Source organism: Phaseolus vulgaris, chromosome 8, assembly GCF_051622355.1.
Source record: "Phaseolus vulgaris cultivar YP4 chromosome 8, ASM5162235v1, whole genome shotgun sequence".
Taxonomy (NCBI): Eukaryota; Viridiplantae; Streptophyta; class Magnoliopsida; order Fabales; family Fabaceae; genus Phaseolus; species Phaseolus vulgaris.
The window spans coordinates 44,638,450-44,652,044 of NC_143505.1; the positions used below are offsets into that span (position 1 = coordinate 44,638,450).

Consider the following 13,595-nt stretch of genomic DNA (forward strand, 5'->3'; position numbering starts at 1 on the left):
AACCCTTTAATCAAAAATTTTAATACAAGAGACTAATATATTAACTTTAATATGAAATTGTTCGAGGATTGTTTTAATTTGATCTTTAGTAAAAAAACTGTGCTTAGATTTTACTTACCCTCTTAATTGAATTACGCAATCTTACAATATTAATAAATAATATCAATTTAAAAAAGAAAAAACACTAAATTATTGATATATGCCTGTCTAATAGAAATTTACGAAAGTGGTATAATTCTTTTTATAATATATTAAAATAAACAATTTTAAAAAATTATTCATATGGATAAGGTTATGGTTGAAACAATGACTTTATAATTAAAAACTCATATTTTAATATAAAATTTTAATTTTTTTCAGTAAGTTAAAGTCTTGCTTTTCAACATGTTTTTTTATTTTATTTTTACCGAATTGTGCTTGCAAAAGTATGATTTTAATTAAATAAATTGTACTTACAAACATGATTTTAGTAAAAAAAAAATTAAAATGATATTTGCCAATATGATTCATAGTAGAAAAAAAGTTAATTATATATTAGACACATTTATTTATGTGAAATTATAACTGTAAATATAACTTATAAAGATAAAATGATCCATTTTAAAAAACAATTAAAAAAATTACACTACTTTTCCTTGCTTAACTACGAAATAGTAAGAAGTTACTCCTTTCACGCAGATTTACTTCCATTCTTTTTCTCTAAATTATAGATATCCCCTCTTATCTTTTCTCTTGAATGGATAGAATAGTGTAACTATGGGAGCAAACATAGCCTAAGGAAACTAAGTGGGTTTGCAAATTAAGCATGGATGATGCAGTGAAGATTACAGAAAATAGCTTAATCTACACTCTCTGACATGATGGAGACACCTCACCTTTGTTTGTAGGTTTTTCTCTTTGTCTATGAATTGTACCAAAGTTCACATGCAATGGAATAAATGGGGTGGGTTTTTCCTTCTTTTTTCCACCAAGAATCAAACAAGCTTTAGGTCCAGTCTACACTCTAGAGAAATGGGGACAAATTAAACCTATGACTCATCCTCAGGTGAATTCCAGTAGAAAAGGGAGAGGAGAGAGGAGTTTGAAAAAAAAAACAAAACTAAAAAGATAGAAGAAAAGGAGTAATAATTGTGATAACATGTGATGAAAAAGAAACAACTTAGAAAGAGAGTAACAATTTATTTGGTAGAAATAAGATAGGAGGGAATTTTAGAGGAGAAAGTAGAAACAGAAGAGGAATTAAAAGGTTGAGTTTAATAAGAATAGAAATTTCAAAGGGGAGCAGTTTTGAATTTAAAGAAATATAAGAATATAGTAACTAAGGATTTGTCCATATGGCATATGCAATATAGTTTTTGCATTATGCTAAAACTCATAGGCTAAGATAATCACAATATGATAAATGAAATGAAACTTAGGTTAAGTAAGTTAGAAGATTTTCCTAAAGGATAATGGTGCCTCACTTTCTGTGTGTCTTTCCTAATCTAATGCACGTATAGGGTGAAGTTTTGATGGTTTGTCTAGTCAATTTTGTTTAGTCGGTGAAGCTTTTCTCTATTGGTCCCTCCCATTGTGATCCCAATGTGGCAACCTATAATGGTCCTACCCATAATGCATCCCATTTTAATTTTCATGGTCACGAAAATGACTTTCCATTACTTTGCCAACATCATACTAATTGCAAAGGCCTAATTGAATATGATAAATGCAATTAGGTTTTAAGATTTTCGATCAAAATAATTAGTAATATATATTCTATAACAAAATAGATATTTTAATTTTACATACCCATTTGTTAGTACAAGTGATAGTTGTTTGTAATTCTTAACCTAATTATTTAGTGATGATGTCCCTTTTAACAAATCATGGAAAGAAACACTCACATTATATGGCCCAAATGGTATTAATAGTTATTTCTAACTATGAATATCATAAGATATTTTTAATTCTATAAAAGACAATATTTTTAATTGAATCACAAATACTCACAAAATGATGAAACTAGATCTTTAGTCTGAATAGACAAAGATCAAACCTAAGAACTAATTTTTTTTTTTAAAGATGTAGCAATTGAATAAAAATCAATTTGAATTTTATTTTGAAGAATGAAGTAACAAGACATTTTGGCACCATCAAGACAAGCCCTATAGCACAATGTTATAGGGCCCTAGTGCTTAATTTGTTTCCCACTATGGGTACCTAACATGGGGTTTTTTTTGCAGTGCCGTATGGAATGGAACACTCAAATGTTTTTCTCATTTACAGCTAGCCTGTACTACATGTCCATGCCACAACAACTAGAAAAAAAAAACATAGCAAAAAAGAATTACAAGAACCTCATTCCCAAGTCCTCAAAGCATGCAAAGCACTCACTTTTTTTAACTTTCATGTATCTAAAGCACATTTTCAAAAGATCAATCAACAAAGCTATCTTTGACTCTACCTTCTTCTTCTTAGTAGTGGTGTTGTACTATATATGTTGTTAAAAACTTCACATCCACACTTAGTAGTAGTAAGTAGTAACCACAAAAGGGAGAGAGAGAGAGAGAGAGAAAAAAAGCAAGTGTTTTTGGTACATGTCACTTTCTTTTTACCCCTTTATTCCACGGTCTTTCTCTTTGTCAATGATCTCATCCAACCCTTTCTAACCTTCACTCCTTCAACCTTGTTGCCAACATGGCCCACACTACCCTTACTGGACCTCTTCCATTGGATGAAATGGACCAAACGGCCCATACGCTTTCTCCATCTAAACGCGTTATTTGACTTTCCATGCTCTATCACACTCTTGTTCTCCTTTGCTTCCTTCTCTAGGAACTTGCCCTCTACACATACCTTATTAGACATGTTAGAGAGGGTGCTCTTTTCCCATGAAGCCACTCCATTTTCTTCAAACTTTATTGAGATGAATGACTCTGAAAAGTTCAACCAATTCCACATTGTCAATATAATAACTTGAAGATACCATCCAACACACCCACATAAAAAACATTTGTTATTCTTCACTACAAGTTCTACAGAAGAAACATGCTTAGTTTAGGTTTAAACTTTAAATTATGTAGTTCTATTGCACATAAGACAAATTAACATGTTTTAAAGCTTGATGCACATAATAGAATAACAAACAAAAGCAGTCAATGGAATAGATACATAAATTTGCTTTAAATTAACATAATACACGTACACACACCACCAACTCATGCATCTATATGATGAATTTTTGCCCAAGTTAGAAGGGGGTTCGTAATCGAATTTTTAGTTGGCGCAATTTTTCTTGAAACTGTTTTAGACACTGACATATGATCATCAACAACAGCATCGCATATGTCAGAAACATGAATGACATCTTGCCAAATAATTTGTTTTGTAAGTTGTAACTCAACTCCCCAGCAAATCTATAACCTCAAACAAAACATATTTTAGGTGTTATAGTTCTCTTGTCGCTTGCACATGACTTCCACAAGCCACGCCAGGAAGAAGAATTGAAGAAGGATCAATAAAGATTGAACATTTTGAAAAGCTTCACCTTATGGTGTGTTGGCACTCTTATCAGCTACCTCTTTTACCTTAATTTCATCGTCATCATAATCTAATCTTGCACATGAAGATACACACACATGCACATGCTATGCTATGCTAAGTCTTCATGGATTAATAGCAATGTTTCACCCACCATGTGTGCACATTGAACAAGGTAAAGGAAAATGAGATGAAAGAAGATAAAAACCACCAACAGTGATATAGCACTTACAAATTTAACTACCCCCACAGAAGATAAATCTTCCCTTTTTATATAAAAATTATAAAGTATAGAGGGAGATCAAAAAGAAAAAAGGGTAATAAAATTTGACAATGGCAATATGAAGCAATGTGTAAAATAAGGTCTTTCCTTCTGGGCTGGGAGAGGCATCATCTTGGTCATAGTAGTGAGATTTGAATTGGTGGCGAGTGAAGAGAGAACCAAAAGCAAAGATCTTGTGAATAGAAGTTGAAGGCTTCCTCTGAGTGGAACTTTGAAGCCTGTGATGGTGATGATGATGGTGAAGGTCTTGTTTTGCAGCCAGTATGAGGAGCCTCTCATTCAAGCACAAGGGGCACACACCAACAACTACTTGTTTCGGGTGGAAAGAGCAGCATGTTTTTTCCTCCTTGTAAGCATTCCTATTCATGTTTTGGCTCAATTCACAATAAGAAGAAAGGGAAGAAGAATGATGGAGGAAAAAAAATGAAAAGGCAATCCCAATGTGATGTGAACTACTAATTAATTAAAAGAAATGTAGTGTGAGGTATTCTTAAGAATATATATAGGTGGGAAACCAAATGAAAAATCATGAGCATGGACCCAGCGATGTAAGACCCTAGACAGTATTGTTTGAAAACATTGTAAATTTATACTTTAAAAAGAAGAAATAAAAGAGAAATAAGAAGTGTTTCAAGATTTATTGTGGATCGGAAATAAGGAAATTTCATGTATATATTTTAAAGAAAAAAAATAAGAAAAATAAGAAATATTTTATAATATATAAGGTGAAATAATTCAATTTTATAAAATTGAATTTTGAAATTCACTTTTTAATAATAAAAAAAATAGAAAAGTATTAATTAAAAGAATTGGTGAAATAATAAAAGTAAGGAATAGTAAACATTTTGGAGTAAAATATTGCTTGTACAATCTTGTAGGGTACATATTTTCAATGTAGAGTAATGATCAATATGGAATTAATATGGATATATACTGCAGCTAAAGAGATTATAGCTGAGATAGATTCATAAAACTTCCCCACAACCTCACTCCATAGGCTTTCTGTCTTAGAAGTTGTATGGCTTATAGAGTATTGTTTTTGTAGGAATAAAGTTTGGTAGGAATAAAGTGCTCAGTGATCGGAGCTAGGTGAATAGGTGTGGGTAGGTCAGTTTGATTGTTGGGCCTATAAAGTGGGTTATGAGTTTGATCCAGTTATACTAGTAAGTCTGTTGGAGAATAATTAACATAATATTTTTATACACTAATATAAGGTTATTTAGTAAAAGATATTTCTTAATCTAAAGGGTGTGTGTTAGTGCACGTAGTGGTTAAGCCACGTAAGTATATTTTAACCTAAGTGTGCGTTTTAGGGCACGTAATGGTTACGTTGCATGCATCGTGGAAAGACAACGTTGCACCATGAGTAAGGGTGTCCACGTAAACAAAGAATTTACTGTTGGTAGCGCCTAAGATGGTGCCTGTTGGTTGGTGGTTTTTCTGTTGTTATTTTATTATTTTATGCTTTCGGTTGAGATTATATTCTCGTGGGTGAAAGCTGTTAAACGAGTAAGCTATAAAAGGGGTTTGAGACCTAGGTAAATGTACGTTGTTTTTGAGACTGAAATTGAACACTTATTTAATTTTAGTAAGTTCTTATTGACTTGATTGTTAGAGTGTGATCAATAGGTAGAGCCCCCTCTGTCTTAACATAGCCATGTACCAGTGCAACAAGATGTATAACAGATTCCAGAGGAGATAGACTGAAGCTAGAGCTTGTCACCAGAGTCAAACGGTGAGAACATTTGGCGCCCACCGTGGGTCTCGATAAAACTTTATCCCATCCACAATTGTGTTTGAGTTTTCCAGTGATATGAGGAACACTAGGCAAGCACCGCTGAGATCTGAAGGGAACGACGCCCTCACCCTACAATAGCTCATGGACACTGTGAAAGCTCTCTAAGAAGCCAACGAGCAGTACAGGCGAGAGTAGAAGTGGATCCAACAAGAGGCCAAAGCCGAGCAGGAAAGGCTAATGGCAGAAGCCAAAGCCGAGCAGGAAAGGCTAATGGCAGAGGTTAAAGCCGAACAAGAAAAGCTTATTGCAGAAGCTCGAGCTGAGCAAGTGCTTAGGCAAGATCAACTAACGGTGGAGATAGATGCTTCATGAGCAAACAGTGAGGAATCACACAAGGCCAATGAGAAATTGCGCAAGAATCTACAACAACTTGATCAACGCTCTATAAGGGAGCGAAGTTTGAATGTGCCCCCTAGAGCTCGTCCCAAGCCATTCTTGCAGGAAATCATGGATGTGCTTGTGCTGCCATACTACATCACACCTAAGATCGTTTTCACGGGAGTAGAAGACTCTAAAAACCATCTTACGACGTTCAATGCCCAAATGATTATTTTCGGGGGAATAAATGTTATCCATTGCAAGATGTTCATGGGTACATTCACAGACACAACCCTGTAGTGGTTTAGTGGGCTTCCTTGATGGCCACATCATCTCCTTCGACCAGTTTTCCAAGTTGTTCAGGGAACAATTCTTTGTCAACCAGGCAAATCCTCTGATTCTATATGAACTTTTCAACGTGAAACAGAGGCGTGGAAAAGTTGAGGTTCCCTCAAAAGCCTGACAGGAATCTGGGGCCACGAAAGGAGGTTTGGTTTTGAATTCCACAAGGGATTTGGGCATGACGTTGAGCGTTGTATAACTTTGGGTTACCAATTGGTAGATTTGGTGAAGGACAAATTCTTGAAGGAATACCTTGAGACGAACCAGGAGAACCCCAAGGGAGAGGTTGCTCCCAGGGACCAAGCACATGAGATACCAATCCATAGGGAGATGAAAACCATCTCGGGAGGATTTGTTGGAGGAGGGAGCTCTACTTCCAAGGGTAAGCGATATGCGAGAGCAATGATGACCGTGGAGGCAAGGATACCCGACCATCCACCAGAGTCCGCTCTCTATTTTACGAGCTTTGACCTAGAGGACGTGGTTCCTCGTGAGGATGATCCAATGGTGATATCTGTTGTCATCGTGGGAAGGAAGGTACACCAAATTCTCATTTACTAGGGAGCTCAGCTGATGTGGTGTTCTGGTCAACATTCAACAATTTGCAGTTATCCCCCAACCAGCTAAAGTCGTACGATGGTTGCTTGTTTGGCTTTCCGGGATATCAGGTGGAAGAGCGGGGATACATCGAGCTGATGACGACTTTTTCTAATGGCACCCCAGCTCAGAAGATTAACGTCAGATACATTGTGGTTAATGCCTCTTCAACTTACTATTTGCTTTTGGGGAGACCTTCTTTGAACAGGTTAGGTGCGGTGTCTTCAACGAGGCACATGCAAATGAATTTGCCTTCGCTTGATGGATGAGTGATCACCATCAAGTTTGATCAGAAGACAACGAGAAAGTGCAACTAGAAAGTTCTACGAGAGTAGCTTGAAAAGTAAAAGGGCGTACTCAATCATTGTTCAGGCGGGAGAGCCAGAAGATATTGTGCAAGATGGAGTCATCAACAAGAGGCAACCTGGACCTACTGGTGAGGTTCTGGAAAAGGAAATAAGAGGGAAGAAGTTCAAGCTTGACATGTCTATATGTCAAGAGTTGTAGGACAAGATAACCGATGTGATATCGAAGCACATGGATGCTTTCGCTTGGTCATCCGCGAACATGCCTAGGATAAACCCAAATTTCTTATGCCATAGGCTTATTGTGGATGAGAAGGTCAGGCCGGTAGTCCAGAGGAGGAGGAAGTTCAATGAGGAAAGGCACCTAATCATTAGGGAAGAAACGCAGAAGCTTCTGAATGCTAGCCACATAAGGGAAATCCAATACCTTGAGTGGTTGGAAAATGTGGTGTTGGTGTAGAAGGCTAATGGGAAGTGGAGGATGTGCATTGAATTTATAGACCTGAACAAGACCTGTCCCAAGGATTATTACCCATTCCCAAGTATAGATTCCTTGGTGGACAACGCCTTGGGTTGTCTACTGTTAAGCTTCTTGGACGCGTTCTCGGGGTACAACCAAATCTGTATGCACTCTAGAGACGAGAGTATGACTGCTTTCATGGCCGAGTTCGCTAGCTACTATTATAAGGTCATGCCCTTTGGCCTTAAGAATGCTGACACCACTTACCAAAGATTGATGAACCGGATTCTCACCCCAATGATTGGGCGAAATGTGCAAGCATATGTAGATGACATGGTCATCACATCAGAGGAGAAAGATCAACACATTTATGATTTAGAGGATCTATTTGCAATAATAGCTAAGTAAACACAGAGAAGTGTGTGTTCGGGGTGGAAGTTGGGAAGTTCCTTGGATTTTTGATCACTGAAAGGGGGATAAAGGCGAACCCCGACAAATGTGCTGAAATCATAGGGATGGGGAGGCTTGTCAGCGTGAAGGAAGTCCAACAGCTAACTGGACATATGACTGCCCTATCTCGATTCTTGTCCGCTAGTGGAGATAAGGGGTATCCATATTTTCAATGTTTGAAGAAGAATAACCGATTTGTGTGGACTCGTGAGTGTGAAGAGACCTTCATCAAGTTGAAGGAGTTTTTGGCAAGCCCTTCTGTCCTTTGTAAGCCGCTGTCAGGTACTCCCATTCGTCTTTATTTTGCAGTCACAGAACGGACAATAAGCTCGGTCATTGTGCAAGAGCAAGATAGGATCCAGAAGTCGGTCTACTTTGTGAGTAAGGTGCTGCAAGGGCCAGAAACGCAGTACCAAGCCATCGAGAAGGCCTCTTTGGCGGTGGTATTCACAGCTCGGCGAATCCTCCATTACTTCCAGAGCTTTACTGTGATAGTGATGACTGAGATACCTATCCACAAAGTCCTTCAGCAGCTAGACATAACAGGTCGGATGGTCGGTTGGGTAGTTGAGTTGTCTGAGTTCGAGGTGTAGTATGAACTCCGAGAGCCTAAGGGCCAGGTGTATGCTGACTTCATGGTAGAGTTGTCATATGAGGGTCCCCAGCCTAATCCTAATGACTTCCAGTGGGTCCTTTCAGTGAACGGATCATCTAACCAACAAAGGAGTGGAGTTGGGGTCATTTTGGAAGGGCCGAGCAGGTTGTTAATTGAGCAAGCCCCAAGGTTCGCCTTCAAAGCCAGGAACAACCAAGCTGAATACGAAGCCTTGATAGTTGGGATATTGCTAGCCAAGGAGTAAGACACTTGAAGTTTGTTGGTGAAGAGTGACTCGTTGCTAGTTATTGGGCAAGTCATAGGTGAGTACCAGGCTAAGGATATACAATTAGCCTCGTACCTGACATATGTTATGCTTCTGAAAGCAGCTTTCTCCACATTCGAGCTAGTGCATGTCCTAAGAGAATAAAACTCTCGAGCAGACTTGCTGTCCAAACTGGCAAACTCGGGGAAGGGAGGTCGGTAGAGGTCAGTCATTCAAGAGACCTTGAAGTTGCTTAGGACAACTGCAGAAGGGCTAGTCGAGGTCAGTCGCGTGGAGATCTTGGGTGTGAGCTTGAAGCAAGGGAGGAGACAACGATCATTGACACATGAGACCTTGAAAGTGCCCAAGATAACCACCTATGACTTGTTGGGAGATGAGTCTCTGGAGGTCCTGCATGTCAACATTGTGGAGACTTGGATAACTCCATACCAACGCTACCTAGCTGATATTTTGCTCCCTGCAAAACCTGTAGAGGCTAAAACGATTAAGAGGAATGCAGAAAATTATATCCTTGTAGATGGCAAGCTGTTATGTCATAGTTATACCCATTCAATCCTCACTTGTGTAAGTAGGGATCATTGTACCCGCATCATGGGGGAGCTCCACAAAGGCATTTGCGAGAGTCATGTCGGAGGAAGGGATCTCTCGTTGAAGGTCGTCAGAGCTGGGTATTATTGGCCGACTATGAAGGAGAATTGCGTGCAGCATGCATAACGATGCGAGCAGTGTCAGAAACATGTTGATTGGTATCATGCACCAGCTGAGGAGTTACGGTCGATCTATAGCCCATGGCCTTTCCATACCTGGAGAATAGACATCTTGGGTCCTTTCCCTTTGGAGATTTAGCAGATGAAGTATCTTATAGTGGCCATCGAATACTTCACGAAGTGGATCGAAGTCGAGCTAGTCGCACAAACAACTGCATTTTGTGTGGAAGAACATCATATGTCATTTTGGAATCCCTAGACACTTGGTGCTAACAATGGAACCCAGTTCGCAAGTCAGCAGTTGTGCAAGCTATTCTTGGAGCTCGACATAAAACAAATATTTGCTTCGGTGGAACACCCTTAGACGAATGGTTAGGTTGAGTTTGCCAACAGAGTCTTAGTCAGAGGGTTGAAGAGAAGATTGGAGAAGGCCAAGGGAAATTGGTTAGAAGAAGTTCCTCGAATTTTGTGGGCTTATCACACTACTCCTCAGTCAACAACTAAGGAGACGCCCTTCAGTTTGGTATATGGGTCAGACGCCATGATACCAGTAGAGATCCAAGAGAGCTCTCCTCGGTTTCAGAAGTTTATTATTGAAGAGTCTAACGAAGGAAGGAAGATGAACCTGGATTTGCTAGACGAAGTGCGCAAGCAAGCTCACATTAATTTCGAGGCTTTGAAGATAAGGGTGGAGCTGAAGCAAAAGACCAAGTTGAAGCCTCGTCAGTTCCGGGTTGCCGACTTGGTGATGCGAAAGACTCACCCCTATCAGTTGGAGAATAAGTTGTCTCCAAAGTGGACTGGCCCATTCCGTGTAGTTAAGGTGCTCAGGAACAGAGTTTACAGGCTCGAAACCCTCGAGGGGGGAGCTATACCTCGAACGTGGAATGAAGCGAATCTCAAATTTTATTTCAGTTAAGACATTTTGTTAATGCTTTCTTTATGAATGATGTAATGCTTAAGGGGGCATTTTTTCCCTTATGAGGATTTTTTAACGAGGTCACCGAATAAAACTTGTTCTGGAAAGATGGTGCATTAGATTTTTGTATTTGTTAGCACACGATAAAACGACCGTCCTCGGTAAGATTGTCTAAGTAGGCGCCATGTGTGTACAACTGATTTTATGCTAGGTAAGGCGACTTGTCCTAGTGAGATTATCCGAGCAGGCGCTCTGTGCGCGAATTATTTATCCATGATTAAGATAAGGCGACCTTTTTCTTGGTAAGATTCCAAGTTCAGGCGCTCTGAAGTACAATCGACCATAACTAAGATTGTTTGGCTTGAAATAGGTAAGACGACCTCTCTCGGTAAAATTATCTGAGCAGACTCTCTGTGTAAAGTTGATCATCTATAGGCAGGTAATACGACCTAACTTGGCGTCGGTATGACCATCCGAGCTCGAGCGCTCTACAGATGAGTATTGAGACTAAGATTGTCTAAGAAGTCGGGTTAGTCCGTCGAGAGGACGATCACTCGAGTTCGAGTGCCTTGTGGAATGATTAAGTAATGAGCGGTGAAGGTGACCGTTTTTGCCAAAATGGAGTTGACTTGGTGCGTGAGTGAACACCCTGGTTAGATGCTCTAAGAAGGTAGATGAATCAATTTTAGTGTAGGAAGAGAAGACCAAACGTGGAAAGGTGCAGCTCTCCGAGTATGTGAAGCCATGCCTAGCGAGCTCAAGGTATATGACCCCTACCCAAGTATATGAAGAATACCCATGTTTGTCAAAAGGCTTTTTGCGGCCAGAGGGTATGGTTCGCCAAAAGGTTAGTTCCTTGAGAACACAGTAATTTTTTATGCTTGAAGTTATGCATTGAGTCTATTGTCATTTTAGCTTAGAGGGTTAGCATAAGTGTTAGATTGGTATGTTGTCAATAGATGTTGAAAGTTATGCTAATCGTGTTTCACTAAGTTAAATAACGAAGTGTGCATTGGCTACGCTAGTCGAAATTTACTAAGTTAAATAGCTAGACTAGCAAAAAAAGTTGCCATTAACATTGATGAATAAAAAGTACTTTATAAAATAAAAAGGTGTAATATTGTTCAAAGTGTTACATGAAAAATTCAAGGCTACTCCTCCACAAGTTGCCCATTGACCACAACTTTACCCGGGCCAAGTTGGGAGAAATCGATTTTGGGATGAAGGCCCGAGGCTTGCTAGACGACCTCCTCAAACCCTACAAGGTAGAATTGAGCGACGTTGTTCTTGAAGGATTCTTTTTATTTGGTAAGGTCCTCATCTATTTGTGCTAGTTCTTCCTTGAGCTTTTCCACCTCTGCCAAGAGTTTTCCTTTTCCTCAGTCAAGCTCGAGGCCTCCTTAGCCTTCTCAGTCAGGAGGACTTCGGTTTCTTGGCATATGAGTTTGGATTGCTGAAGCTCTACTTGAAGACTCCCCATTTCTTAGCATAGGAGTTTGGATTGCTAAAGCTCGACTTGAAGATTCTCCATTCCTTTATGGAGCTCAATATCTCTTGATCCTTTTGATCTGCCGACCCTTCCAATCCTTTAACTTGGTGACAACCAAGTAACTTGCAGCGAGGGCTTGTCCCAGTTGCCTCATGGTTTCGTGCACCAAGCGATCTTCCTCGAGGGTTATGAGTTTCTACTTCTCCTTGTTAGGTAGAAGGGTCTTCTCGAGGAAGGAGAGGACGTCCAAGTCAAGGTTCCATAAACCCTTTCCCCTGAAGCTCGTGCCCTCATCCTCTTGCACCACCATCATGTCGCGTGGTAGGGTTGGACTCGCTGAGGGAGAGTGGTAGGGAGGAGCACGCCCATATGAGTGGGAATGCTCAGTAGGGGCGGCTGTGACTTTCCTTTTCCTTTTGAAGACCATCCCATAATTGGTCTCCTCGTCGTCCTCAGTGGAGGCTTGAACGACAGTGGTTAGAGCTCTGAGCTTAAGATCCTAGGGTGGTTGAGCAGCCTCCCTCATCCTCTTAGCCCTTTCTGCTAGCTCTTTCTTATCAATCCTCGTCAACATGCTATCTGCGAAAGAGAATAAGAAATGATCAGTAACAATAGCGAAGTTAGTCCTATCAAGAGTAGAGAATGAAAAGTACCCATATAAGCCTTTATAGCCCTTGGGGTGAACTTTCTGCTTGTGAGAAAGGCATTGTCAAAGACCACCTTTAAGCTTGACAAGAATTGGCAGACCTCCTGGTCGTGCTGAGGCAGATCTTCTAGGCGCCGAGCACCTTGGAAGCATGGTTCTTCGGTCCAGTATAGAGGAAATCTATCCAGAAAGGTTGGATCCCTTTTGTTGCATCGAATTTTCAAAAATTTGCCCTTGAAGCCTTTATAGGATTGTTGGAAGAGTGAAATCAATGCCCTTCCAGACACCCCATTGAAGGATACCCAAAGCTGGAAGCCTAGGCATTTGGCCTCAAAGAAATATAAGAAGACTTCAACAAATGGCAAAAGGCCAAACTATTTGCAAAGGATAATGAAGCCCCAAACAAATGCCCAACTATTTCGGTGTAGCTGGACAAGGGCTACATTGATTTCGGTAAGGAGTTCTTTTTCGAAATTGAATAAGGGAAGACGAAGAAAAATCCTTTTAAAAACGGTGGCATAGAAATAACAGAAAGGACCATCAGTATCCGAGGACTAATCACAACAAACGGGTTCGTCCTCCCTACACAAGATTATCCTAAGAGATCTATCACTCTTTCTAAGGGCCATTATACGCTCACGGGAAGTGTATATTAAGGTCTCCTCTAAGAGGTTTGGAGGTTCCCACGGGTACAAAGCTTTTTTAATCCATTGCAGAGGTATATCTGAAAATGCAAACACAAGCAAAATACAAACACGAATTCAAGCCAGGCAAAGCAAGTACATGCAAGAATAAAGATACATTCCAGATTCAAGCAAAGCAATCAACAAATATAGCAACCAACATGGGCAGAAAAGAGTAAATCCAGAGGAACCCCAGCT

At 39.8% G+C, this 13,595-nt stretch overlaps 2 protein-coding genes across 2 annotated transcripts; one reads left to right on the forward strand and one right to left on the reverse strand.

Moving 5' to 3' along the window:
* Positions 1-2,070: 2,070 nt before the first annotated feature.
* LOC137825203 (uncharacterized) lies at positions 2,071-4,278 on the reverse strand. Its single transcript, XM_090294656.1, has 2 exons — positions 3,891-4,278; positions 2,071-2,919 (listed from the first exon to the last, which is right to left on the reverse strand). The coding sequence occupies exons 1-2, from the start codon at positions 4,167-4,169 to the stop codon at positions 2,599-2,601; spliced, it is 600 nt and encodes a 199-aa protein (XP_090150782.1). The 5' UTR covers positions 4,170-4,278; the 3' UTR covers positions 2,071-2,598.
* Positions 4,279-8,137: 3,859 nt separating this feature from the next.
* Positions 8,138-10,579, forward strand: LOC137825204 (uncharacterized). The gene is made up of 3 exons (XM_068630876.2): positions 8,138-8,618; positions 9,201-9,517; positions 10,037-10,579. The coding sequence occupies exons 1-3, from the start codon at positions 8,138-8,140 to the stop codon at positions 10,577-10,579; spliced, it is 1,341 nt and encodes a 446-aa protein (XP_068486977.2).
* Positions 10,580-13,595: the final 3,016 nt, after the last annotated feature.